Raw genomic sequence first — 23,575 nt, forward strand, 5'->3', positions numbered from 1 at the left:
GGGCGCGCCAGATGTCCGGGGTGAGGCTGCGCTCCCGCCTCCGGGCTCCTGCCAAAGCAGCTGCTGCAGAGGCAGTGGCTACACTTAATACATTTTAATTAGCGTCATTAAATTCTTCCATTTGCTAATTGTTTCTCCTTTTGATCCTTTATCCTGGCCAGATTAGCCCTCGGGGGGAAGGGGCGGGATGGGGGATGCAGATCGGGCGAGGTGAGGACTTTATTATCCTGACACCAGGCCTGGGGACAGCACGCTAAAGCACCCCAATTAGTGTTAATTAAGGCCAGACCTGTGTGTCCAGCCTGCTCTCGGTGGCTGCCCTCGCAAAGAGCCACCCCCAAAAAGTGAATCTGCAGGGACTGGGGAGAGCAGAGGGCGCCAGGAACGCCCCAAAACTGAACGGGGGATGGAGCTCTGCTGGGGTGAGCACGGGCTCAGGTGCTGGGGTGTGCTGGGCAGGGCCAGGCGCTGCACCCCCTGGTCCCTCGGGTCCCTCCCAGCCCGGGGTACCCCATCAATCCATGATCCAGGAGCTGCACCCTGGGTTTTTTTTATCTAAGCCAGATAAACTGCAGGAGAGCAGCCCTGGTGCCGGGCACAGGCAGCTTCCTGCTCCGCTGGGGAGCTTCGCCTGCTTGGGCCGAAAGAAGAGAAACAAGAGGTTATCCAGAAAACGAAACAGCGTCTGAAAAATAACGGGTTATCAAAAAAAAAAAAATTAAAATACGAAAAATAACAGGGTATTAAAAAAAACAAACAAAACAAAACAAAAACACTCCAGAGCCAGGAGTGCACTCCCAGCGCCCGTCTGGGGCTGCAGCCACCACCTTTCTCACTGGCTCCCTGCCCCGGGCTCTCAGGGCCGGGAAACAGACCCTGAACCGCCAGGTTTTGCCCCAAACGAGGGGGTTTTACACCAAACCCTTGCATTTTACCCCAAGCTGGTGGGTTTTACCCCAAATGGGCAGGTTTTACCCCAAACCGATGGGATTTTACTCCAAACCGATGGGTTTTTACCCCAAACCCGGGGGTTTTACCCCAAATGGGCAGGTTTTACCCCAAACCTATGGGGTTTTACTCCAAACCGATGGGTTTTTATCCCAAACCTGGGGGTTTTACCCCAAACTTGGGGGGTTTTACCCCGAACCGATGGGGTTTTACCCCAAACCCGGGGGGTTTTACCCCAAACCGATGGGGTTTTACCCCAAATCAGGGGGTTTTACCCCAGACCCGTGGTTTTGCCCCAAACCGAGGGGTTTTACCCCAAAATGCGGCTGCGCCCGCCAGGGGGCGCCCACCGCCTCCCAAAGGGGCTCCCAAGCCCCGCCCCACCCGCGCGGTCACGCCCACAACCCCGCCCCCTAGCGAACCCCGCCCCGTTCCGCTCGGTCCCCGCCGCCGCTCTCGCGAGAGCCGCGCCCGGAAGCGGCGCTGCCGGCGCTGAGGGCCCGGCCGCCATGGAGGCCCCGCGGGCGCCGCGGCTCCCGCTGCTGCTGCTGCTGCTGCTGCTGGGGCTCTGCGCCGCCGGTACGCCGCGCCGGGGCACTGCGGCGGGGGCGGGAGAGGGCACCGAAGCCCTTGGGCCGGGGGGGGGGTCGCGCACCGCGCTTGGTTTGGGGGCCTCCGCTGCCCTCGGGGTTCCGCCGCGCTCGGTCAGCGGGGTTCCCGCTCCGCCCTCGGTAACCGCCGCTCCCCCGGGGTCCCCTCTGCTCCCAGCTGGGCTCCCCCGCTCCCGGGGCGTCTCCCCCCTTCCTCAGGGGTTGCACCGGCCCTCTCGGGGTCCCCCCGGTGCCCCCTGACCGCGCTCCCCGTGTTTGCCGCTGCAGAGATCCAGCAAACGGAGAGCAACGGATCCGGCACAGCGCCTGGGAGAAGCGGAGCAGCCGGCAGCCCGGAGCACACGAACGGAAACGAGCGCACGGACGGCGGTAACTCCAACAACGGCAACCCCAAAATAGAGCAGAGCGGCGGGAGGAGCGTGGATGAGACCACAAACCGACAGCAGGACAGCAATCCCGCTGGAAACGGTGCCAGCGGCGACAAGAAGGAGAAAAACGAGTCACAGCAGGGCAGCAACACGGGGGGTGCTCAGCCGGGCCAAAGTGCAAGTGGCAGTGGTGGAAGCAGCAATGCAGCAGGCGGGGGACAGGGAGCTGTGAGCCAGAACGGCGGCAAGGCAGGCAGCGCTGGCCAGGACAGCACAAACGGTGCCCCTGGCAGCCAGGGCGGTGCAGGGAGCAGCACTGGTGGGGACAGGGGCAGTGCAGGCAGTGGCACTGACGGCCAGGGCAGTAAAGACTCCAGCACTGCAAACGCAGGCAGCCCAGGCGGTGCAGGGAGCAGCACTGGTGGCCAGAGTGGCAGCCAGAACAGCAACAACGAGCAGAGCAGTGCCAGCAGGGACGGCCAGAGTGGCAGCCAGGCGGGGGACACTGGGAATGGGAACGGCCAGGAGGGCCAGGGCAAGGGCAGGGGTGACGAGGAGAGCGAGAACACGAACGGCAGCACCAACCAGGGCAGCAACAGCCAGGACAACAGCAACAACCAGGGCACCAACCAGGGCAGCAACACCCAGGACAACAGCAAAAACAACCAGGGCACCAACCAGGGCAGCAACACCCAGGACAACAGCAACAACCAGGGCACCAACCAGAACAGCAACACCCAGGACAACAGCAACAACAACCAGGGCACCAACCAGGGCAGCAACACCCAGGACAACAGCAACAACCAGGGCACCAACCAGGGCAGCAATGGCGTGAGCAGTGAGAACACAAATGATGGCAACACCCAGAACAGCAACACCCAGAACAACGGCAACAAGCAGGGCAGCAGTGACAAGAACAGCAATGGCAAGGACAGCAAGAACACAAATGAGGGCAACAAGCCAGACAGCAGCAACAAGGACCAGAGCACCAACCAGAACAGCAACACCCAGGACAGCACCAACCAGGACCAGGGTGGCACCAGCCCGGGCGGAGGTGGCGGGAGCAGGGCTGGCAGCGGGGCCAGCAGCCAAGGCTGGCAGCAGGCCCAGCCCGAGAGCCAGGGCAGCGCTGCTGGCGAGCAGCCTCACGGCCAGGAGGGCACACAGAGCTCCCGGGAGGAGCAGAGCCCTGGCTCGCAGCCCGCTGCAGGGGGGGACAGCTTGGAGAACGAAGAGAGCGCCGTGGAGGAGGCTGGCAAGGCCGAGGAGGGCAGTGACAGCTCCGTGGGCCAGGACAGGGAGAAGAACGTTCCCTCCCTGCCCAGGGCCCGCTCGGAGAGCAGCCACTTCTTTGCCTACCTGGTGACCTCAGCTGTCATTGTGGCAGCCCTGTACGTGGCCTACCACAACAAACGCAAGGTGAGCGCCCTGGAGCCCCCGGGCTGGCACCTGCCAGCCCCTTCCCCTCCCCCTGACTGGTTTCTCTCCAGTATCTCCCAGTCTGGCCCACGTTCCCGTGGCCCCACAGTGGCGGGAGGGTCGTGAGCAGGAGTGGGGCTGGATCTGGGTGTCGTCTGCTCTGCTGCTGGTTTTCAGCTGAGAGGTGAAACCACAAAGGGGGGTGAGATCTTATCCTCCATCTTCTCTCTGGCAGCTTTCTGTAGCAGCATCACAAGGTTGGGGTTGTTTTTCCTCACATGAGGCTGGTTTTGAGGGAGGACAAAAAAGAATTCTTGCTGTTTTCTGCTTATTGAGCAAACCTCATCATCCATCCCAGGGATGGTTGGGTACTGGCACTTACCTGTTTCAAGTGCTTGGTGACAGGAAAAGGGTTGTGGGAGCCAGGTGAATGAAAATCCAGAGGCGAGCCTGTGTTGGAAGCTGCTGTTCCACTCACCCTGGCTCCATTCTTCTCTCTCCAAAGATCATTGCCTTTGCTCTGGAAGGAAAGAGATCCAAAACTGGTCGGCGGCCCAAATCTGGTGATTATCAGAGACTGGATCAGAAGGTGAGACCCAGCCCGGGGGGGTTGGCGTGCCTGGTGTGTGTTGGAAACACAAAATATCGGCCCTTGGCATTGGAAAGGGGCCCAAAGGCTCGGGCAGTTGGGAAAGCAGAGTTTGGGGCAGAAACAGGGTTTTGGCAGGGAGAAAGTGAGGCTGAGAGGTGCTGCCCCAGGGCACAGGTGGGGCAGTCTCGAGCTGGGCTGTGCTGGATGACTTTGTCACTGATCCAAATGACTTATCAGAGAGGATTGTAGTGGGAGGGGGTAGGATTTGTGGAGAAATCCCTTTCTTCTGTCCCTCGAAGCCTTGTTCCACCTCTTGCCCCCCAGGGCAGATGTGCCTGTAATTATCTCCTGCCCCGGGAGGAGGAAAGTCAGCAGAGCAGAGGCCTGGGGAGCTTCTCAGCCCTCTCAGGTCTGCCCCGAGCAGCAGAGTAACTCCGAGCCTTCGGGTAGTCCCAGCCTGTCCCTTTGCCTTTCCAGATCTAGGTTGCTCCTCAGATGCTGGCGGGGATGCAGTGCTGCCACGGCTGGATTCCAGTCCACGGGAAGGAGGGGAAACGCTTTCTGTTTCGCACCTGCACCTTGATAAAGCCTCTCACTTCCCCAAACTGCTCCTTTCCCAGCTGCCTTGTTTTCCCCCTGGCTGCTGGAAAAGCCAGACTCGTGTGTCCCAGTGCAATGGAATTTGCCATCTGCTGGACTGACCCCTCCTTTCGGGGGGGGAAATTCAGGATCTGCTGCACATTGAGCCATGGGACTGTCCCTTGCCTGGGAACGAAGCTGCCTTGGCCTCCTCCTGCCCCTCCTTCTCCACGGCTGGGTTTGGGTGCTCAGGCTGGGAGCACGTGAGTTCTCTTGTTTGGCATTGACCCAGCACAGACTCAGAGCTGGGTTTTCTCTCCCTGCTCTGGGTTTTCTCTCCCTGCTCAGATTGGGGTTTTCTCTCCCTGGTCAGCTTCCCAGTCTCACACCCAGGTTCCCTTTTCCACACACACCTCTGGCCGTGCTGAAGCAGCTTTTGTAGCTCCAGCCCTTCGTGCTGCGTGCAGGTCTCTTCCCTGCCAGTGCTCCCAGTTCAGCGTTTGCACTGGGGGTGTTGGTGGTGGAGGGGAGGGGGTCAGGCTGGGCAGTCCGTGCCCTGCAGGGTCAGGGATTCAGGTGGGAAGATTGCTTCCTGCCCTTGTCAGGTGTAGGAAGGAAGGAAGGAAAATCCCTGAGGAGTTTGGGGTGAGGGAGGCTCCCAGTGCCTCCAGTGCTGGGCTGGTGCTGGTCAGCCCAAGGGCTGGTGCTCCACTTGCACCTCTGAGCTGTTTCCATTCCTGCAGCTCTGCTCCCCAGAGGTTTCCTCAAGCTGGGATGTTTCTGGAGAGGGCACAAAGTACCTGCTTGGCTCCTGCTTTGGGTTTTTCCAGAAGAAAAAAAGGATTTGAGGAGCCCAGAGCTCCTCAGGTGGGCACCCAGCTGAGCCACGTCAGGTGCCAGGCGTGTGCCAGTCCTGCACTTGGAGTCCCAGGACGGTTCAGTTCCCTCCTGGGGGCTTTTCTCTGCCCTTGCCCGGCTTGGAACAATCAGCTCCTTGCCCTGTGCTCCCCTTGGACAGGGGCAGAGCTGTTTCCTGCTCACTGTGAAAGCCGCAGCTCTAGTTCTGATTCCTAATGGTTCATTCCAAGAGGGGAGAGGGGGCTTGGCCTTCTCCAAACCCTAAATCCATCCTTTCCCTTTCTGCTGGCTCTCGGCAAGCGGGAGAGTCCCCCTTGGCCTTGAAGAGTTCTCAGGGTTTTCCTAGGAAACATCCAGGATGCTGAAAGCGCTTCCAGGAGTTGTTTGGAGGGTGGAGGGAGGGAGGGAAGGGGAGCCAGGGCTGGGAGTGCAGCTCTGGGAGGAAGGGTGGGAAGCTGCTGCCCCATCACCCTGCTGCAGGGCCCCTGAGGGGTCTGGGGGCTGCTTTGGGGGGACCCTGGCTTTTGCACACTGCAGGGAGACAAGCCCTGTTCCAGTGTCTGGGCTCCCCTGTGCTCCCGGGCTGCTCTGGCCAGGCTTTTTGGGGTGTGTGTGCTTTCTGAGTGTGAGTGCTCTACGCTTGCTCTGTCCTGGTTTGTGGTTTGTTTTTGGTTTTTTTAATTGAACAATAATTTAGAAAGGCTTTTTATTTTTTCACCATCTGCTTACTTTTCTGTCCTGGGAGCTGTTTCAGACCCTCTCTTGCCCCAGGCTGTGGGAATCCTGCTGCCAGCAGGGCAGGGAGTGTTCTGCACCTCCAGCCCCTGGGTCCCGGGCTGAGCCAGGCATTCCTCAGGGCACCGAGGTCCCACCTCAGGGGTCTGGGCAAGGCAGGGCTCACTCCAGCTGAACTGGGGGGTTTGCCCCCCGAATCCCCCCACCAGCCCTTGCTGAGTCTGGTGTGTTCTGCCAGCAGCCTGGGCTGCCCCAGAGCCCGGGGACTGCTCCCAGTTTGCTGAGTTTGTGGTGTTTGTGCCACGTGTCCCACAGGGATCAACGTGCACAGAACCTTTTCCCTTTGGACACACGTGTTTTCCATGGATGCTGTCTGTTGGCACAGAGGGTTTTTTTGCCAAATATTCCTACTTTTGAGGCTTGGACCAGCACATGATTTGTTTTCTGCTGCAGTGCAATGCACCTTGCTTGGAAGGATCAGAATTTTTTACAGTTCTTTGTACTGTTTTTTTTTTTAATTTTCTGTGTGGTGAAATCAGTAAATGGATTAAAAAAGACCCAAAAGGTTGAGTTTTCACTTCTCTCTTGGCTTTGTTTTTTTTTCACGTTCTTCACATGGTTTCCTTGACGGCTGGCACCAAAGGTGCAGGGTGGCTCCTCTTCATGCAAAACCACTTTGATTTTGACAAAAACACCTGGCTTGTGGGGCCGAGTGTGCTCGGAGCCCCGCGTGCAGCCGGAAGGGGCCCAGACAGGCCCGGGCCAGAGCGGATTTGGAGTTTCCAGTCTGCTTTCCAGCGCCCAGCATCAGCCCAGCTCCCCTGGGTGCTGCCAGGTCAGGCCCCGGAGGAGATTAAAGTGCTCCGGACGCGGCTTAGGCGTGAGCTCTCCTCTTGGATCCCTTCTTTATCCGGGGAGAGCCCCAGAGGGCAATCCCAGGATGTCCCAGCTCCCCCGAGCAGCAGCTGGGAGACTGGGAAAGAGTGGTGTGAACGGGGAGGAGAGGGTGCCCGGTCCCCAGAGCAGGCTGAGGGTGCTCTGGGGAGTGTTTCCTGCGGAAGAAAGTCCCTCCTTTCCCTGCCGGGAGGAAATCCCGCCTTCCACTCTCTCCTCCGGTCCCGCTGGGAGCAGGGAGAGCCCCTGTTGTCCCTGGGGATGGGCTGCTGCCAGCCTGCAGGAGGAAAAGGGGGTGAAAATGGGGGATGGCAGGAAGATTCCCATGGGGATGTGGGGCTGGGAGAGACTTCACAGACCCCCCCAGTTCCAAGCCTTGCTGTGAGGGGCTCAAGCACTGCTCTGCTCTGATTTCCCAAAAAAACTCTGCATTGTGCTGCCAGAGCTCGTGAGCCCCCTGCCCGCTCCACCCCGCTCTGGGAGGGCTGGGAAGCCCCTGTGAGGCGCTGTCCCTGGGCAGGAGGCAGAGGGGCACCCCGGGCTGGGGAGTGCCCTGGGCTCACGTGGGGGCCGCTGCCCAGGAGGCAAAGTCCACGAGTGGAAATCATGCCAAATGAAATCAGAAATGCCTTGCCAGCTGGGCTGGGCCCTGCTTATCGGGGCAGGGTTGAGACATTCCGATAGAGGCACAGAGGCCCCGAGGGTGGAGGAGCTCTCACGCCAGAGGAACTGGGTGAGAGTGGGCTCGGGGCTGGGGCTGTGCCCTTCAGCCCTCCTGCCACTCTGGACAGTGCAGCTCTTCCCCAGCTGGGGCTGGGCTCTGCTGGCAGGGGACGGGAGGAGAGGAAACGGCCTCGGGCCGTGCCAGGAGAGGCTGGGGTGGGATTTTGGGAAGATTCCCCTGTGGAAGCAGCAGGGCAGGCCCTGAGCAGGGGTGGGGTCCCCATCCCTGGGGGGTTAGCGGCTGTGTGGATGTGGCACATGAGGACACGGGCCAGTGCTGGCCTGGTGGCTGGGCTTGGTGGTCCCAGGCTTTCCTGCCCCAGATGATGGCAGGGTTCTGTGGAATGCTGCTCCAGCCGCTCCCTGAGCTCCACGCTGGGCCCTGCTGAGCCCAGCCTGCAAACCCCATTAACCCCTGGGGTTTGTTTTATCTCATCTTCTCCTCCTGCGGGCTTTGAGTCCTGCACGGCCTCCTGAGCAAACAGGTGAGCCTGAGCTGGTCTCACAGCAGGTATTTTGCTTACGGGCAGGGCACCAGCCAAGCAAACACATCAGCTTTGCCTCTGCATGACCGATTCCGTGGCCTGGGCCCATCTGTGTGGGTTGAAAAACCACCGACAGGGCTGAGATGGCATTTGCAAGGCTGGAGCTCTTTGGGGTGAGAAGAGCAGGAGGAGGGGCAGGTTTGGGTCTCCCCAGAGCTGCTGGGGAAGGCTGGGTGTCACTGCCCTGCTCTGGGCCTAAATCAGATGTTTCTGCTCTGCAGAGGGTCCCCGGGAAGAGGACCTGGCTTGTGAAACCCTCTCCCCGGCAGCTCTGGTGCCTCCAGGTTGAGCCCCTCGCCTTCCCAGAGGAATTTTTGGTTGCCTTTCCCGTGACTTGTCCCTTTCTCTCTGGGTGGGGCAGGGAGCACGCTGCTGCTGGTCGCCCCTCGGGTTTTGCCCCTCAGGACCCCCGTGTGTGCAGCAGGCTGCAGTGAGGCAGGGCTGAGGGAGGATTTTAATCACAGCCTGCAGGGTGAGAGGAGGGACAGGAACATTGGCCCTGCTTTGTCCTGTTTGGATGTGGCTTGGGAGAGACCTCAGAGCCCACCCAGTGTCCCCCTGCCACGGCAGGGACACCTCCCTCTGTCCCAGCTGCTCCAGCCCCAGTGTCCAGCCTGGCCTTGGGCACTGCCAGGGGTCCAGGGGCAGCCCCAGCTGCTCTGGGCACCTGTGCCAGGGCCTGGCACCCTCAGGGAACAATTCCTAATTCCCAAGATCCCATCCAGCCCTGCCCTCTGGCACTGGGAGCCATTCCCTGTGTGCTGTCCCTGCAGGCCTTGTCCCCAGTCCCTCTGCAGCTCTCCTGGATCCCTTCAGGCCCTGCAGGGCTCTGAGCTCTCCCTGGAGCCTTCTCGAGGTGAGCACCCCCATTTCTCCCAGCCTGGCTCCATGGCAGAGGGGCTGCAGCCCTGGAGCAGCTCCACGGCCTCCTCTGGACTGGCTCCAGAAGCTCCACATCCCTCTGGGGCTGGAGCCAGAGCTTGGGGAGCTCTGCAGGTGGGGTCTCACCTGGCTGGAGGTGCCCAGAGCAGCCTCCCCAGCTCCCTGCCGCGCCCGTGGCTTCCCCAGGGGGCTGGCTCTGGGTGATCTCTGCTGGCAGAGCTCAGCTTCTCTGCAAATTCCATCCCATCACTGAATTATCTCTCTGCTCAGTGATCTAATCCTCTTTGCCAGATCAGCCTTCAAGCCTCTTTCCAGGGCTGCTTTCCACCCTGGTCGCACTGTTCCCTGCTCGGTCCCTCTGCTCCCTGCTCAGCAGCTGCCTCTGCCTCTGTTTTGCTCCATCAGCAGCTCACAGCTGGGCTCCTCCAGCCCTGCCCTGGGCTTGCTGTCCCCAAATGTCACCCTGGGGGGGTTTCAGGACAGCTTTTACGGGCTCATGGACACCCAGCTAGTGTCTGGGAGGAATATCTGCTGCCAGTGGTGTCCCATGTCGTGGCACTCAGGGTGGCTCAGCCCCAGCACTCCACAGGGCACAAACCCCCGGAGAGATGGGGGCACTGGGGATGAGCAGGGCTGTACCCTGAGGCAGAGACACCTGCAGGAAAGCACCAAAAGAGGCATGGAGCATAAAGGAATTGGGACGGAGGGCTGTGGCGGGAAGCTGGGGAGTGAGGAAGCGACCAAGGAGGGACCAAAACCCACAATGAAACCAGATTTAACTGGCAGCAGCTGAAAGCCTCGTGCTGTGCCCGCCCAATTCTGCCCAAACCCAGCAAAAAGTGGGAAGTTCTCATCCAGCAGCTGCTTTACCTGGACAAAGGCGTTCCAGGGGATTTTGGTGGGCACTGGGCACTTCTGCTGTGACCAAGTCTGGAATAGCCGTGTGAGCTTCATGGGCTTTGAGCCACAGCTCCCTTCCCCTTCCACTCTGTTCCACGTTCCATTCTGCTTCCCCTTCCCCCTCACAACCCCCAGCCCCACCATGAGGCACAAACCCCACAGCATGATCACTACTTTATTACTCCCAGTCTCACGTGCTTCCCTTCCCATCCGGAGACTTTCATCCTGTTCCCAAGCTTTCTCACCAGCAGACAGAAGGCCTTTGTTGCTGCCAAAGGAGCTCGAGCTTGTGCCACGCGTGCCTTGGGGCAACGGGGGGAGAGCAGCACCCAAACCCTGGGAATACTGGGAGCTGGGGACCTGCTGCTCCCAGGAATGACTCTGGGAGCACTGGACAGCCTGCAGGCTCTCAGACAGCTGCAGGGCTGCAGGTGGAGGGGGGCTTTGGCTGGGGGCTGTGATCCTGATGGGATCAGGCAGCCACGAGAGCTGCTGGTGCCACCTGTTTTGGGGTTATCTTGACTTCTCTCCTGGCCACAACAGCTCTTGGGGACTCCCTTCATGGCCAGGGACAGCAGCACTGGACACGATGGTGGAAGGGGGTGCCTTTTTTTGGTGGGGGTAAGGCCCAACACAATCTGTCTGGGAATGGGAACGGCATCGTCCTGGGTGAAATCCCTCAGCTTGGCACGGAGACGGGTCTGCTGCAGGTGCGTGACAGCTGAGAGCGAGGTGGGGTGCTGTGCTGGGGAGCGGGGGTCCCTGGGGCCGGGATGGCAGGCTTTAGTCTCCCTTCTTGGAGCTGGTGGCCTCCAAGCGCACCTTCAGCCTCGCCACGTCCGCGTACAGGTTGCGTTTGAGGATGGTGCTGGCGCAGACGATGGCTCCTTGCAGGGCTCCCATGAATCCCCCCAGGCACAAATCCTGCCCTGAGAGGAGGGAGCAGCAGATGAGGTCCCTCTCGCTGTGAGCAGCCCTCGCTCCCCACTCCACCCCAGCCAACCATCCGTGCTGCTTTGGGCATCACCTTCCAGCTGCCCCCCGCCATCCCTGGGCTCTGAACCCTCCACCCCCTCCCCGTCTGCCCTTCCCTCATCTCCAGCAGGAAATCCCCACCGTGCCTGGGCAGGGAAACACCCCCCCAGAGCTGGGGGAGCGCAGCCCTTCCCTCCTGCCCCAGACCTGCCTTTCCAGGCCTTGTCCCCTTTCCCCACAGCAGCTCTCCCTTTATTCCATGTCAGGTTTTCTCCGCCCGCGCCCCCTCCCCAGGGCTGTCCCCTCTGAGGAGCCGGTGGCCCTGTCACCTGTCAGGTAGAGGTTGGGCACGGCCGTGTCTGCGCGCAGGGCGGCGATGGCCTCGGCCTGCAGCCGGGCCATGCCGTGGTCGGCGCCGTAGCACTCGCCGTGGGCGCTGCCGATGTAGTGCTGGTTGGTGACAGGGGTGCCGCCCGACAGGTACTCGATCTGCGGGGCACAGGGACAGGCTGGTCTGCGGGGGCTCTGCAGGAGCCTGGCCCTGCGGGTGCAGCTGGGACGGGTTTCCTGGCAGGGCCTGGGCTGGTGGTTCTGGCCAGGTTTCGTGCCAGGATGGTTCTGGAGGATCATCCTGGGATGGGCATCCAGGTCTGCCCGGGCTGGGTGGGGGTTGGAGCAAACTGGTCTGGGGGAAGGTGTCCCTGCTCATGATAGGGTGGAACTGGATGGGCTTTCAGGTCTTTTCCAGCCCAAACCATTCCATGACTCCATAGTCATTGGGTAGGGAGAGGTGACCCAGAGAGGAGCTGGAGGACCCCTGAACCCCGAGTTTAGGACCCCTGAACCCCGAGTTTCCTCACCCGGCCCTCGATGCGAGGGTAGAGCTTGGAGACAGTCTGCATGATGGCGTCCACAAAAGCCTTCTTCAGGTCCTCATAGTCATCCCCCCGCTTGTGGACCTGCTTGTCCTTCCACTCCTCGAACCACTCGTACCTGGCGAAGGTGACGATGGCCAGCGTGGATTTACCTGCAGGAGCACAAGGCCGGGGTGCTTGTCCCTCTGCCCACCCTCATCCCACCCTGTCGCTGCCCCAACCCTCCCCATCCAAACCCAGGGGATGTCCCCAGGGCTTTGGGGTTCCGTGTCCTTCATCCAGGCATCCCAAAGACTGCATTCCATGAGCCCGGCCCAGCTTTGGCCGCGGGTGGCCGAGTGGAAGCTCCTTGTTTGGGACCACCAAACCCCAGCAGGAGCTTTGAAACCCCTCTCAAGCACCTGTGGCTGGGTGCCAGCCTCACCTGGGTGCCTCATTTCCCAGGTGGGGTCCTTGGCTGATGGCGAGGTGACAAAGAGCACGGGGATGTTGCTGGCAGCTTCTTCCCTGGACGAAGCCAGGTAGCGCCTCATCCTGCACGAGAGGGAAGGGCTGAGCTGGGGTTCAGGGCACAGCTTCCCCGAACCCTCCTTTGGCCAAACCCCCACTGCTGAGTCACTGCCCAGGAATCCATCTCCTCGCGCTCAGCCGAGCACATCCAGGTGAAGCCCAACCTACATTCCATCCAGGTCATTCCCGGGGTACATGAAGTAGTTGGTGGGCTCCAGCCCCAGCTCCTCCCTCGAGCCGCTGAGGCCGACGAAGACGGTGAAGCCCCCCTCGCCGGGGCTCAGCATGCTGAGCTGGGACTGGATCTCTGCAGCGTGGAGGGAAAAAGGGCACTTAGTCTGATTTCTGGGGGAAATCGGGCTTTTCCAGCATCCTCGGCTGCAAAGACGTGGTTTCTCCAATCCTGGTTCTTTCCCACCAAACCCTGACCCTTCCCACCCACACAAACCATCCCCTTTCCACCCACCTGTGACCCTTCCACCCACCTGTGACCCTTCCACCCACACAAACCATCCCCTTTCCACCCACCTGTGACCCTTCCACCCACCTGTGACCCTTCCCTTCCACCTCTGCCCCTTCCACCCACCTCTGCCCCTTCCCAAGCACCTCCGTCCCCTTCCCCCCATCCCCATGCCCCTTTCCAGAAGATTTTCCAGGACATTCCCCCAACTCCCAGGAATTCCGGGGCCCTGCACTGGGAATCCTCGCGCCGAACCAGGATTTCCCCGACTAGAGCCGATTTGTGCCAACTAATTTAAGCTGAATGAAACCCCCCGTGGAGAAAGGAGCGGGCCAGGGCTGGGTTTCGCGGGCTGTGGCACAGCAGCGACGGGGGTTTTGCCGGTGTTAATGGGTAGATCGGCTTTCCCCGAGGCTCAGGGCGGGATTAACGCCGGCACCCGGCGGAGCCCGGCGCTGACGCCGCACCCGGCAGAGCCCGCGCCTCCGCCGGCAGCAGCCTCTCGTAGGTGTTGAAGACCCCGGCATCCGAAATGATCACGGGAGCCAAGACATCCACCGAATCCTGGCCTTTTTTGACGCGCACACCTGGCAGGGGAAATCCAGAGCGGGGAGAATGAGGTGCTGGTGGAAGGGAGAATGAGGTCCTGCTCCGGGAGCAGCCCCGCGCCAGGCGCTCACCGCAGGCTCTGCCCTGCCCGTCCAGCAGGATCCTCTGCACCGGCGCCTTCCCGAAGACGTCGCCTCCGGCCTTGCGGATGACGGGGATGGTGTGGAAGGGGATCTCCCCCGCCCCGCCCTTGGGGTACCAGGCGCCGTGCAGGAAGTGGTTCACCAGGATGCTGTGCATGGAGAAGCTGGCCTTGGAGGGGAGCACACCTGGGAAGAGGGGGGGCCGAGGTGGGCTTGGGCAGGTCGTGGGTTTGGAGCTTATCCCAAACGTTTTCGGGTGAGGAACGCTTTGTGCGTTCCCTCGTGCAGGAGTGATGTCACCCCAGGGGGAAGGTGAAGAGGGAAAGGGATGGAGATGAGCAATGGGACATGTCACCTGCCAGCGACTCGGGGACGAGGATGCTGGCGAGGCATCCACCAGAACATCCCTGCAAACCTCCCAAAAAAGGGGGTTCTTACCTTTTTTCTGTTTCTAAAGGGTTTACCATCATCCCAGGGCCTCCTGGTCACCTACCATAGGTGGGGAAGATGTAGCAGAGGACAGCCCGGAGCTCGGGGTTGGGGGTGAGACCATCCACCACCTCCTTGAGGCTGCGTGAGGCCAGCTGGGAGAAGGAGCAGAGGCGTGGGAGCAGCCTGGAGCACACCAGGAGCCTGGCCAGGAACCTCGGGAGCATCTTCAGGATCCCCAGCAGCACAACCCCACGGCTGGCATTCTGCAGGGAGAGCCGGGGCTCAGACACGCCCCAGAGGTGCTCCAAAGCATTTTTTCCTCTTAAATTCACTGCTGGGCAGCCTGGGGAGCTGTGGGCAAGGGGAGCACTGGCTCCCTCAAAAACCTGCCCTCAAAAACCTCCTTTAAGAGAAGCTTCTGCAAAAAAAGCTTCCCCATTGAAACTCCTCCAGAGAGGCCCTCCCAAAAAACTTCCCCAAAAAACGGTTCTTGAGAAAAGCTTCCTGAAAGGACTCTGCCCCAGCTCCTTAAAGAACTTCTTCCTTGAAGAAATCTGCCCCAAAGCGTCCGTGCTGCTGCCTTTTTGAGGCAGAAAGGGGCGTTTTGCCTGAGATTGGTGTTTCCCAATGCTTTTGGGGTGATGCCGCCATCCCCTGGGGGTGCCCAGCATCCAGCTGCCAGGGGGGCTCCCCAGGTTGTGTGGCCCCCCTGATCCAAGCTCCCCTGGTGTCACCCCACCTTCACCAGCCGCTGGAACTCGTCGATGGCCGCCGCCTCCCCGGGGAACTGCTCCTTCAGCCTCTGGAAATATTCCCTCCGCCCAGAATGGATGTGGAAGGTCTTGCCGGCGCCCTGGGGGTCCCCCAAAACCACGGCGTCGTAGGTGGCCGGCAGCGGGGCCCACTCCAGCTGCCCATCTGTCAGCTGGTCCACCAGGAACCGCATCAGGGAGCCCTCCTGCATCTGCCCCACATAGTGGATCCCTAAAATAGACAGTTTTTTTCCTTTATTTTCCTCTTTTTCCCCTTATTCTCACCTTTTCTTTCATTTCCCCCCCCAGGACACACCAAACCCACCTCTCATTTATCCATCCCCACCCCATCAGCTCCACGTGGAAGGGAAAGGGAAAATCTGGGGTGCACCCGCCTCGCAGCCAGGGTGAATGGCACTGACACAGAGCTTTTAGCTGGAAATTTTGGGGTTTTGTTACACTTTGCTGTCCATCTCTGCTGTAAATAATCAATCCCGGCGATTCGGGCTCACGCAGGGCCGGACTTTGTCTTGCCACAAGACGTGTCCTGAGGTGACATCCCCCGCCGGGAGCCAGGGGGGCTGGGGGCTGGCTCTGGGGAATGTGGGGGGCTCTGGGAAATGGGGGGGGCTCTGGGGAATGTGGGGGCTCGGTGTCCTGCACCCAGAGGGTTTTGGGGCGAAGAGCAGCAAAATGGTTCGTGTAACAGCGTGCGGAGGAGCTCCCGCCCCGAGGGTGTCCCGTGCCCGCCCTCGGCCCCGGGGAATTACCGGTGTCAAACTCGAAGCCCTTCTCGGTGAAGGTGTGGCAGCAGCCGCCCAGCTTGCCGTGCTGCTCCAGCACCAGCACCCGCCAGCCCGCCTTGGCCAGCAGCGCCGCGGCCGCCAGGCCCCCGATGCCGCTGCCCACCACGATGGCATCGAGCGCCGGGGGCACCTTCTCCGCCGAGAACACTGCGGGCAACGGGGGGCGTCACCGGGGGCACCCCGCGGCAGGGGCACCCCCGGAACCGCCGCCAGCAGCTGGCACCGCGGGGGGACAATGCCACCTCCGTGACACTGGGGGGACAATGCCACCCTGGGGGGGTCCGTGACACTGGGGGGACAATGCCACCCTGGGGGGGTCCGTGACACTGGGGGGTGCCACCCTGGGGGGTGCCGCTCCGGGGGCGCCGCCAGCCCGGCGGGGTGCTGTCCCGGGGGGTGATCCACCCTGGGGGGATGGCACCGATGGCGCCCCGGGTGTAATCCCGCCGGGGTCCCGTACCTGTCTTGACCACGGTCCTGCGCACAGCCTTGTCGGTGACGAGCGGGCCGGGCGGGCGGCGGCTGTCGGCGGCGAAAGGGTTGCGGCTGCCCGAGCCCCGCAGGAGCACGAGGGACAGGAGGACGAGGAGGAGGAGGAGGAGGGCGCCGAGGAAGAGCAGCGCCTGCGGCCCCATGGTGCTGCGGGAGCCGCGCTCTGCCCCGCGGAGCCGGGAACGGCGGCGGGCACGGGCGAACGGGAACAGCGGGCACGGGGGTGGCTCCGGGACGGGGCGGGGGCACCGCGGGGAGGAGCGGGGGCGGGCACCGGGAGCTGGGACTGGGGAGTGGCGTTGGGCACCGGGAGCTGGGACTGGGCACCGGGAGCTGAGAGCTGGGCTTGGCACTGGGAATTAGGACTGGGCACCGGGAGCTGGGACTGGGACTTTGCACTGGGAAATGGGACTGGGCACTGGGAATTGGGACTGGGCACCGGGAGCTGGGACTGGGGAGCGGCACTGAGCACCGGGAGCTGGTCCTGGGCACCGGGAGCTGGGACTGGGAAGTGAGAGCTGACACTGGGCACCAGGAGCTGGCGACACCGGGAGGTGGCACTAGGATAAGGGGAGGTGGCACTGGCATGCTGGGAGCGGGCACTGGTGGCCGGGACTGGTCGCCCCGCTGCAGGCTCCGGTGGCCCCGAGCCCCGTTCCGCGCCAGCCCCGCTCCAGCTCCGCCGCTTCGGCCCCGCCCACACGGACGCGCCTCCGCCTCAGCGTCGCGCGGTGCACGCGGGGAATTGTAGTCCCGCGCGCCCCCCCGGCGGGCGGATGTGCGGACTACAGCTCCCGGCGTGCAGCGCGGCGGCCTCGGGCTGGGGGAGCTGAGGGGTCCGAGGGGTCCGAGGGGCTGGAACGGGCTGGAACGGGCTGGAACGGGCTCCTGAGGGGCTGGAACGGGCTCCTGAGCGGCTCCTGAGGGGCTGGAACGGGCTCCCGAGGGGCTGGAACGGGCTCCTGAGCGGCTCCTGAGGGGCTGAGGGCAGCAGCAGGCTCCTGAGGGGCCGGGGATGGGGTGGCTGTGGGGGTGCCAGTCGCCCCCGTGCCCACCAGCCGGCCCCCTTCTCTCCCGCAGGCCATGAGCGGCGCCGGGGGCTCGGAGCGGCCGGGGGAGCGGCCGGAGGAGCGGCCGGAGGAGCGGCAGCGCCTTGTGCCCCCGGCAAGTTCCTCTGCGGGCGAGTCCCGCCGGAGCCCCCCCAGCCGAGACCCGCGGGGCCCCCTCCCCAGGGGTCCCAGCCCCCCACTCTCCCCCTCACTGCTCCATTTCTACCGTTACAACCACAGAAAATCGTCCTGAGGGTACAGACCCGCCCTGAAGGGGCCTGAGCCGCCTTCCCGGGGGCACGGGGGCTGTTCCCTGGGGGGAAAGCCTGGAATTCGGGGTGGGCTGGTGTCTGGGGTGTGCCGCGGGGGGTGACACCGTGTTTGTTCCCCCCAGATTGCAGCTCTGGGGCAGGGAGGCGTCCTGCAGGAGCTGGTGCTCGGAGCGGGGCAGCCCCCAGAGCCTGGTGAGCTTTCCCTGCTTCCCTTGGATCAACCGTGGCGTTTCCTGGTGGGAGAGTCACCTGCGAGCCCCCAAGGATCACGCACGGGGGGATGTCTCAGTCAGATCCATCTGGTGCCAGCTCATTCCCCAAACTCACCCGAGACAAACCTCGTGGTGCCCGGGGTGGCTCCGGTTGGGATTTTCCTTGGAAAGGGGCAAACACAGCCCCAGGTGTACTGAGCGGGGCTGGGGGCTGCCCCCCAGATGTGACCGCTGTGCCCCTTCCCTCGGGCAGGGATCAGCGAGGAGCAGCGCCGGGCCCGGGAGGAGTGGGAGGCTCTGGAGGAGATCCAGTCAGGTACTGGGACTAGCAGGGAAGGGGGAAGGATCCTTCCCAGGGGGGCAGGACGGCTGGGGGCGAAGCGGGGGCGTTATTTGGGGTGGAGGGCAGGGAGGGGCGGGCGGTTCCATTTTCCCCTTGTCCCCCCCGGCTTCGTTCTCCTGGAGCCGGGGTGAATCCGGGGGTGAAATCGGGGCTGCGCGGGGCTCTGACCCGCTCCCTGCCTCCCTGCAGGGCTGGGGGGCACCTCAGGCGCGGCCCCCCCTCCGATTTCCTTCACCGAGGCGCTGCAGCACTTCCAGAGCGCGGAGCTCTCCTCCAGCCGGGTACGGCCGGGCTCGGGAGCGGGGCACCAGCCCTGCCCCTGCCCTGCCCGCGCTGCCTGAGCCTTCGGGCTGTTTCTCCCGCAGGGGAAGGCCGGGGCTCCGGGGCGCCGCGGGATCCTGGCCGCCCTGCTCCGCTGCCTCCGAGGGCCGCCCCGGCTGCGCCCGCAGCTCCGCGCCGAGCGGGAGCTGGCGCTGGCCATGGCACAGTGTGAGTTGAGCGTGGCACAGTGTGAGCGTGGCACAGTGTGAGTTGAGCGTGGCACAGTGTGAGCGTGGCACAGTGTGAGTGTGAGTGTGGCACGCTGTGAGTGTGGCACAGTGTGAGTGTGAGCGTGGCACGCTGTGAGTGTGGCACAGTGTGAGCGTGGCACAGTGTGAGTGTGAGTGTGGCACGCTGTGAGTGTGGCACAGTGTGAGTTGAGCGTGGCACAGTGTGAGTGTGGCACAGTGTGAGCGTGGCACAGTGTGAGCGTGGCACGGTGTGAGTGTGAGTGTGGCACGCTGTGAGTGTGGCACAGTGTGAGTTGAGCGTGGCACAGTGTGAGTGTGGCACAGTGTGAGCGTGGCACAGTGTGAGTGTGAGTGTGGCACGCTGTGAGTGTGGCACAGTGTGAGTGTGAGTGTGGCATGCTGTGAGTGTGGCACGCTGTGAGTGTGGCACAGTGTGAGCGTGGCACAGTGTGAGTGTGAGTGTGGCACGCTGTGAGTGTGGCACAGTGTGAGTGTGGCACGCTGTGAGTGTGGCACTCTGTGAGTGGCCGCGGGGTGCCCTTGGAGCCCCGCTGGATCGCATCCCTGCTCCCTCCGGGCTCGGCTCCAGACGGCAGCTCTGGCTCCAGGGCCGCTCTGCCCCTGGTGCCGATGGGGTGGGAATCACCCGCTCCCTCGGCCTGAGGGGGCACACACGCAGGGAAACCCTGGGCCCGTGGGTTTGGGGGCCGAGTGGCCTTTTCTGGGCACCGAGGGGGTTTTTAAGGTGCCAAGCTGTGCTTTTAGGTGCTGTGAGGGTGTGGGTTTGGTTTTGGGCACTGAGGGATGTTTTCTGGGCACTGTGGGGGTTTTAGGGTGTTGAGGGGTGAGTTTGGGGTCTTTTGAGCGCCAAGAGGCATCTTTTGGGTGCTGAGGGGTGTTTTTGAGAAACGGGGGAGATTTTTAGGGTCCCGTGGGGCATAGGTTTGGCTGCTACAATGCCAAGGGGCGTTTTTAGGTAAAGGGGTTTTTTTTGGAGGACGTGAGGTGTTTTTTTGGCACCAAGGAATGCTTTTGGGGGCCGAGGGGTGTTCTTGGGGCACCGAGGGATGTTTGCCAGACGCCAGGAGGGCTCTGAGGCAGCTGGGTGCTGGCTCCCTCCCCGCAGGCGCCCTGGATGACTCGGAGCGGGTGCACATGCGGATCCTGCAGACCATCTACCGGCAGCTGACGCGCTCCAGGCTGGGCTGCCCGCGCTACGGGGCACACTGGGAGGAGCTGGGCTTCCAGGGTAGGACGGGGAGCAGCCCTCTGCCTGGGGAATCCCCAAAACCCCTTCAAACCTCCCCTGCCACCTCCCCATTCCGTGCCAGCTCCCCCAGGCACTCCCTGTGCTCCAGACCCAGCTCCACTGGCCTCCCTTGGACGTGCTCCAGCACCTCAATGTCCTGCTTGGACCCCAAAACCGACCCCAGACTTTGGTCTCCCCCAATCCTCCCACTCTCTCCAAATCCCTACAAGATTCCCAGGGGCACTCTCAGTCCCTTTGTCCATGGAAGAATTAAACCAAACTGGCCCCAGTGCCATATCTGGGCTGGCTGGCTGGGTCATCCCAGTACCCGTTGCTAGAACAGCTGGTGATTGCTGCAAGGGTGTGGGAATGGGAGCGCTGGGGTGGGGCAGGGGTTGGTTAATGTCCTCAGGGAATGCCCTCAGGGAAATGCCCTCGGGAAAGGGTTTCCCCAGGATTGCTGGACTCTGGAGGTGCAGAGACAGGGAGTACAGGGAGCACACAGTGCAAGTGGGAGGGTGGCAGGGGGTGACTCCAGGCTGTCGCTCACCTTCCCAGGTGCAGATCCCGGGACTGACCTGCGTGGGACAGGAATGCTGGGGCTGATGCAGATCCTGTTCTTTGTCCTGGATTCCCGCACGCTGCCGCTGGCACGGGAGATTTTCCAGCTCTCCCAGCATGAAACCCAGGCATGGCCTTCCCTCCTCCCTGCCAGGGGGTCTGCCTTGGAATTCCCCATGCTCTGGGAAGGGGAAGAACAAAAAACATCTCTTCTGAGGTTTTTGGGATGCTGAAGCACCTCGTGCCCATGAGGGGAAGAAGGTGGTGGCCATGAGCCCCGATCCAGGCTGGAGCAGAGCTCCAAGTGCTGTGTTTATGCTGGGAGTGGGATTTTAGGGATCTGATCGTGGCTTGGAGCGGGATAGACAGGCTGGAGAGTTGGGCAACAGGAAAATGGGAGTGAGTAGGGACATTTTAGTCCGGGTTTAGGCCTGGCTGCGAGATAGGCTCAGCCCTCAGCATCCGCCCCAGCCTGGGTCTGTAGGGCTGTTATCCCAGCGTGGATCCCGTGGATCCATCCCGTGGATTCGTGGATGCAGTGTCAAGGGGCCACAGGTGCCAGAGGGGAGGAGGGTTTTCCAGCTGAGCTTCCTCAGTGCTGGAATTGTGGTTGTTTTCCAGAACTTTCCCTTCTGCATCATGTCCGTGAACATCACGCGGATCGTCATCCAGGCGCTGCAGGAGGAGCGGCTCTCCCGGTGAGCAGGGGTGGTTTCGGGGTCTCAGGCTGCACCCCGGGTTGTTCCCCTGCCCAGAAGGTGGCTGAGCCCTCTCCTGCTGTAATAATAATCAGAGGGGACTCGGTTTCTTCCTGCAGGAAAGCCAATTCTTCATTCACATAACTCTCACTGTGCAGCTCTCACAGACCGCGCCTGTAGCTCCAGTTGGCTGCTGGTTTTCTTGCTATCAGTTAATTGGTTTAAAAGTGCCTGTGTGGGTAAGGATCTCTCCATCTACAAGCGTTTACATATTTCCCTAGTGGATTTTCATGGGACAGACCTGTTGTTCATGGAAGTGCAGATTTCTACATCTCTCCAAGAGCAGGTGTCCGTGTTAACGGACTCTTCACTCCCAACATCGTTCCGCATGGGAACTTGCAACCCATTGCTAGCTTGGCTGGACGAGCAGGCCCTAAACCACACTTTTAAAGACTTTTTGATACCTCGGATGGTCAGTGATGTCTGTGCTCCCCGTGCAGGGAGTGCAACCGGCGGCAGCAGGTGATCGGGGTGCTCAACGACCTCTACGCCGCCGCCTTCCTGCGCCTGTCCCGCCTCTGGGAGCAGCAGCACGGCACCGTGGCCAACGCTGGCTTCTTCCTCAAGGGTTCGTCCTCCCAGCTTCTCCTTGCCCAGCCCGATGACACGGGCCGTAACGCACAAACATTCCCAGTTTCATCCCCACACTGAGGTTTTTACAGTTTTCCCTATCCCAGGGGTGTTTTTACTCCCATTTTCCACCCCAGGGGGATGCTCGAGGTGGGTGACAGGTGGGGACATTCCCTGCTCCACAGGCAGGGAGCCATAGCTGAGCCCCTGTCCATGGATTACTGACTCCAGAGGGGATTGCTGTCAGTGGGAGTAGTGCATCCCTCAGAGATCAGGATCCAGCTGGCACCCCATCCTCCCTGCACTCCAATTTTGGGGTGCTCAGGCTGGCACTGTGCTCCCTCCTCCCAAGGGAAGCACAAGCGTGCCCCTTCCCCAGGGAAAATGTCAGGATGTATTGGACCCTTGGCACCATCCAGGCCTGCTCCCCTCAACCTCTTCCCCCTCTGACCTTTCCAGAGCTGGAATTATCCACCAAAAAGAGGCCGAGGCAGCTGCTGAAATCCCTGGAAGCCTACCTGAGCCGTGGCCTTCGGCCTCCCTCCCCTCCCTCCTCCCAGACGCACTTCAGCAGCATTTGTGACGCGGGGGTGGAGCCGGAGGGAGACTCCTGACTGCTCTGACGCAGAGTGGGAGCAGTGCAGGGAATTCTGCCGGGGGTCAGCCCTGGGGGGGACACACACCGGTGCTCCCCTGCTCTGGGGGCTCGGGAAGGGCCGGGAGAGGTCACGGAGCCGGGATTTTGCCTGCTCCAGGTGGAACTTTCTGGAAGCAAAGGAGGAGGAGGTGGTGGTGGAGCAGGAGGTTCCGTGAGCCTGGCGCTGGGATAGTCCCCATCTCCACCCCAAACCCCGGGTCCCAGCTGGGTCCCAGGCGGAGCTGGAAGGTGGGGCTGGGTTCCTGGATCCCATCCCGGCCCCAGCAGCGCCTGGAATGGGCATCCCCCGCTTTGGGGGGCAGTGTCAGAGCCCCCGGGTCACCGTGGGCTGTCAGCACCCAAAGAAGGTATTAAAGGGGGGAGACGAGGGCTCTGGTGGCAAAGAGGGTTTTGATGTGCCACTGGCCTCTGTGTCTGAGGGAAGGAAGGAACTGGGGTGCCCAGAGTCCACTTTGGGCTGAAAAAGGTGCTCTGGAGGAACGAGGGTTGAGAGCTCCAAGGAGGAGGGGAAGGGTTATTCCCTCTGGGAGCTCGGGACCAGTGCTTGGGAATGTCCCCAGGCCCCTAAAAACGGGTAAAAGCAGCCCCCAAAGCCCAAACCCAGAGAGAAATGAGGGGTTTGGAGAGGTGGGAGCTGGGGGAGAAGGGAACGCTGTGGTCCCAGCCCCCCTGAGAGGGCGATGATTCCTGGGGGCTGGGAATGCTCCTGGATGGAAAACAAAATAAAATAAATGGAGAAAAAAGAGCCTGGAGTTGGAGTTTGCTCTCCTGATCTTGAGTTATTGTGGAAATTGGAGGGGGAATCCTTTTCAGGTGTTTTGGGGGAACAAAGATGTGGTGGGGGGGTCGGGGCAGTCTTGCACTTGTGGGGACACATTTGGGAGTGGTATCTGGGATCAGGGATAAGGGAGGGATGGAAAAGACAAAAAATGGAAAAAGGATGGTATAAAAGGAGAATAAAAGCAAAGAGACAAGAAAAAAGGAGGGAAAAAACCCAAGAAAGGACAAGGAAAAAAGGAGGAAGAAAAAGATGAGGAAAAAAGAGACAAGAAAAGGGAAAGAGGCTCCACCACCCTTTTCCTAGTTTGTTTGTTTGTTTGCCTTTTTCCTCTCCCCTCTTCCTTTCTCCCTTTTTTTTCCCCTTTTCCAGGGGTGGTCCCGGAGGTGCGAGGCCCCCGCCCCTCCGCAGGTGACCCGGAGGGTCACCCCTGTCCCCCCGGGGCCGTTTGGGCCTTTCCGCAGCGGCAGCGCCGGGGGTTTGGAGGCGAGGGACGGGCAGAGCTGGGCACGGCACGGCACGGGAGGGGACGGGAAGGGACGGGCAGAGCTGGGCACGGCACGGG

General features: G+C 61.8%; 3 protein-coding genes across 4 annotated transcripts; 2 read left to right on the top strand and 1 right to left on the bottom strand.

Moving 5' to 3' along the window:
- Positions 1-1,388: 1,388 nt before the first annotated feature.
- TGOLN2 (trans-golgi network protein 2) lies at positions 1,389-6,691 on the top strand. Of its 2 annotated transcripts, XM_038160431.1 has the most exons (5): positions 1,389-1,527; positions 1,827-2,515; positions 2,627-3,346; positions 3,852-3,935; positions 4,416-6,691. In XM_038160431.1, exons 1-5 carry the CDS (start codon positions 1,458-1,460, stop codon positions 4,419-4,421), a joined length of 1,569 nt encoding a protein of 522 aa, XP_038016359.1. In that variant the 5' UTR covers positions 1,389-1,457; the 3' UTR covers positions 4,422-6,691. The 2 variants fall into 2 exon arrangements, with proteins under 2 accessions (XP_038016359.1, XP_038016358.1); XM_038160430.1 differs by having other exon boundaries at positions 1,827-3,346.
- Positions 6,692-10,213: 3,522 nt separating this feature from the next.
- RETSAT (retinol saturase) lies at positions 10,214-16,293 on the bottom strand. The gene is made up of 11 exons (XM_038160498.1): positions 16,017-16,293; positions 15,521-15,703; positions 14,738-14,982; positions 14,060-14,261; positions 13,555-13,752; positions 13,342-13,461; positions 12,583-12,721; positions 12,329-12,438; positions 11,890-12,056; positions 11,359-11,518; positions 10,214-10,983 (listed from the first exon to the last, which is right to left on the bottom strand). Exons 1-11 carry the CDS (start codon positions 16,189-16,191, stop codon positions 10,838-10,840), a joined length of 1,845 nt encoding a protein of 614 aa, XP_038016426.1. The 5' UTR covers positions 16,192-16,293; the 3' UTR covers positions 10,214-10,837.
- A 687-nt stretch (positions 16,294-16,980) lies between these two features.
- On the top strand, positions 16,981-22,977 carry ELMOD3 (ELMO domain containing 3). Its single transcript, XM_038160538.1, has 10 exons — positions 16,981-17,212; positions 17,492-17,561; positions 17,835-17,897; positions 18,114-18,205; positions 18,290-18,413; positions 19,563-19,685; positions 20,244-20,374; positions 20,868-20,944; positions 21,445-21,572; positions 22,034-22,977. Exons 1-10 carry the CDS (start codon positions 17,132-17,134, stop codon positions 22,186-22,188), a joined length of 1,044 nt encoding a protein of 347 aa, XP_038016466.1. The 5' UTR covers positions 16,981-17,131; the 3' UTR covers positions 22,189-22,977.
- The last annotated feature ends 598 nt before the right edge of the window (positions 22,978-23,575 follow it).

This window comes from Motacilla alba, chromosome 22 (genome assembly GCF_015832195.1).
Source record: "Motacilla alba alba isolate MOTALB_02 chromosome 22, Motacilla_alba_V1.0_pri, whole genome shotgun sequence".
In the NCBI taxonomy this organism is placed as follows: domain Eukaryota; kingdom Metazoa; phylum Chordata; class Aves; order Passeriformes; family Motacillidae; genus Motacilla; species Motacilla alba.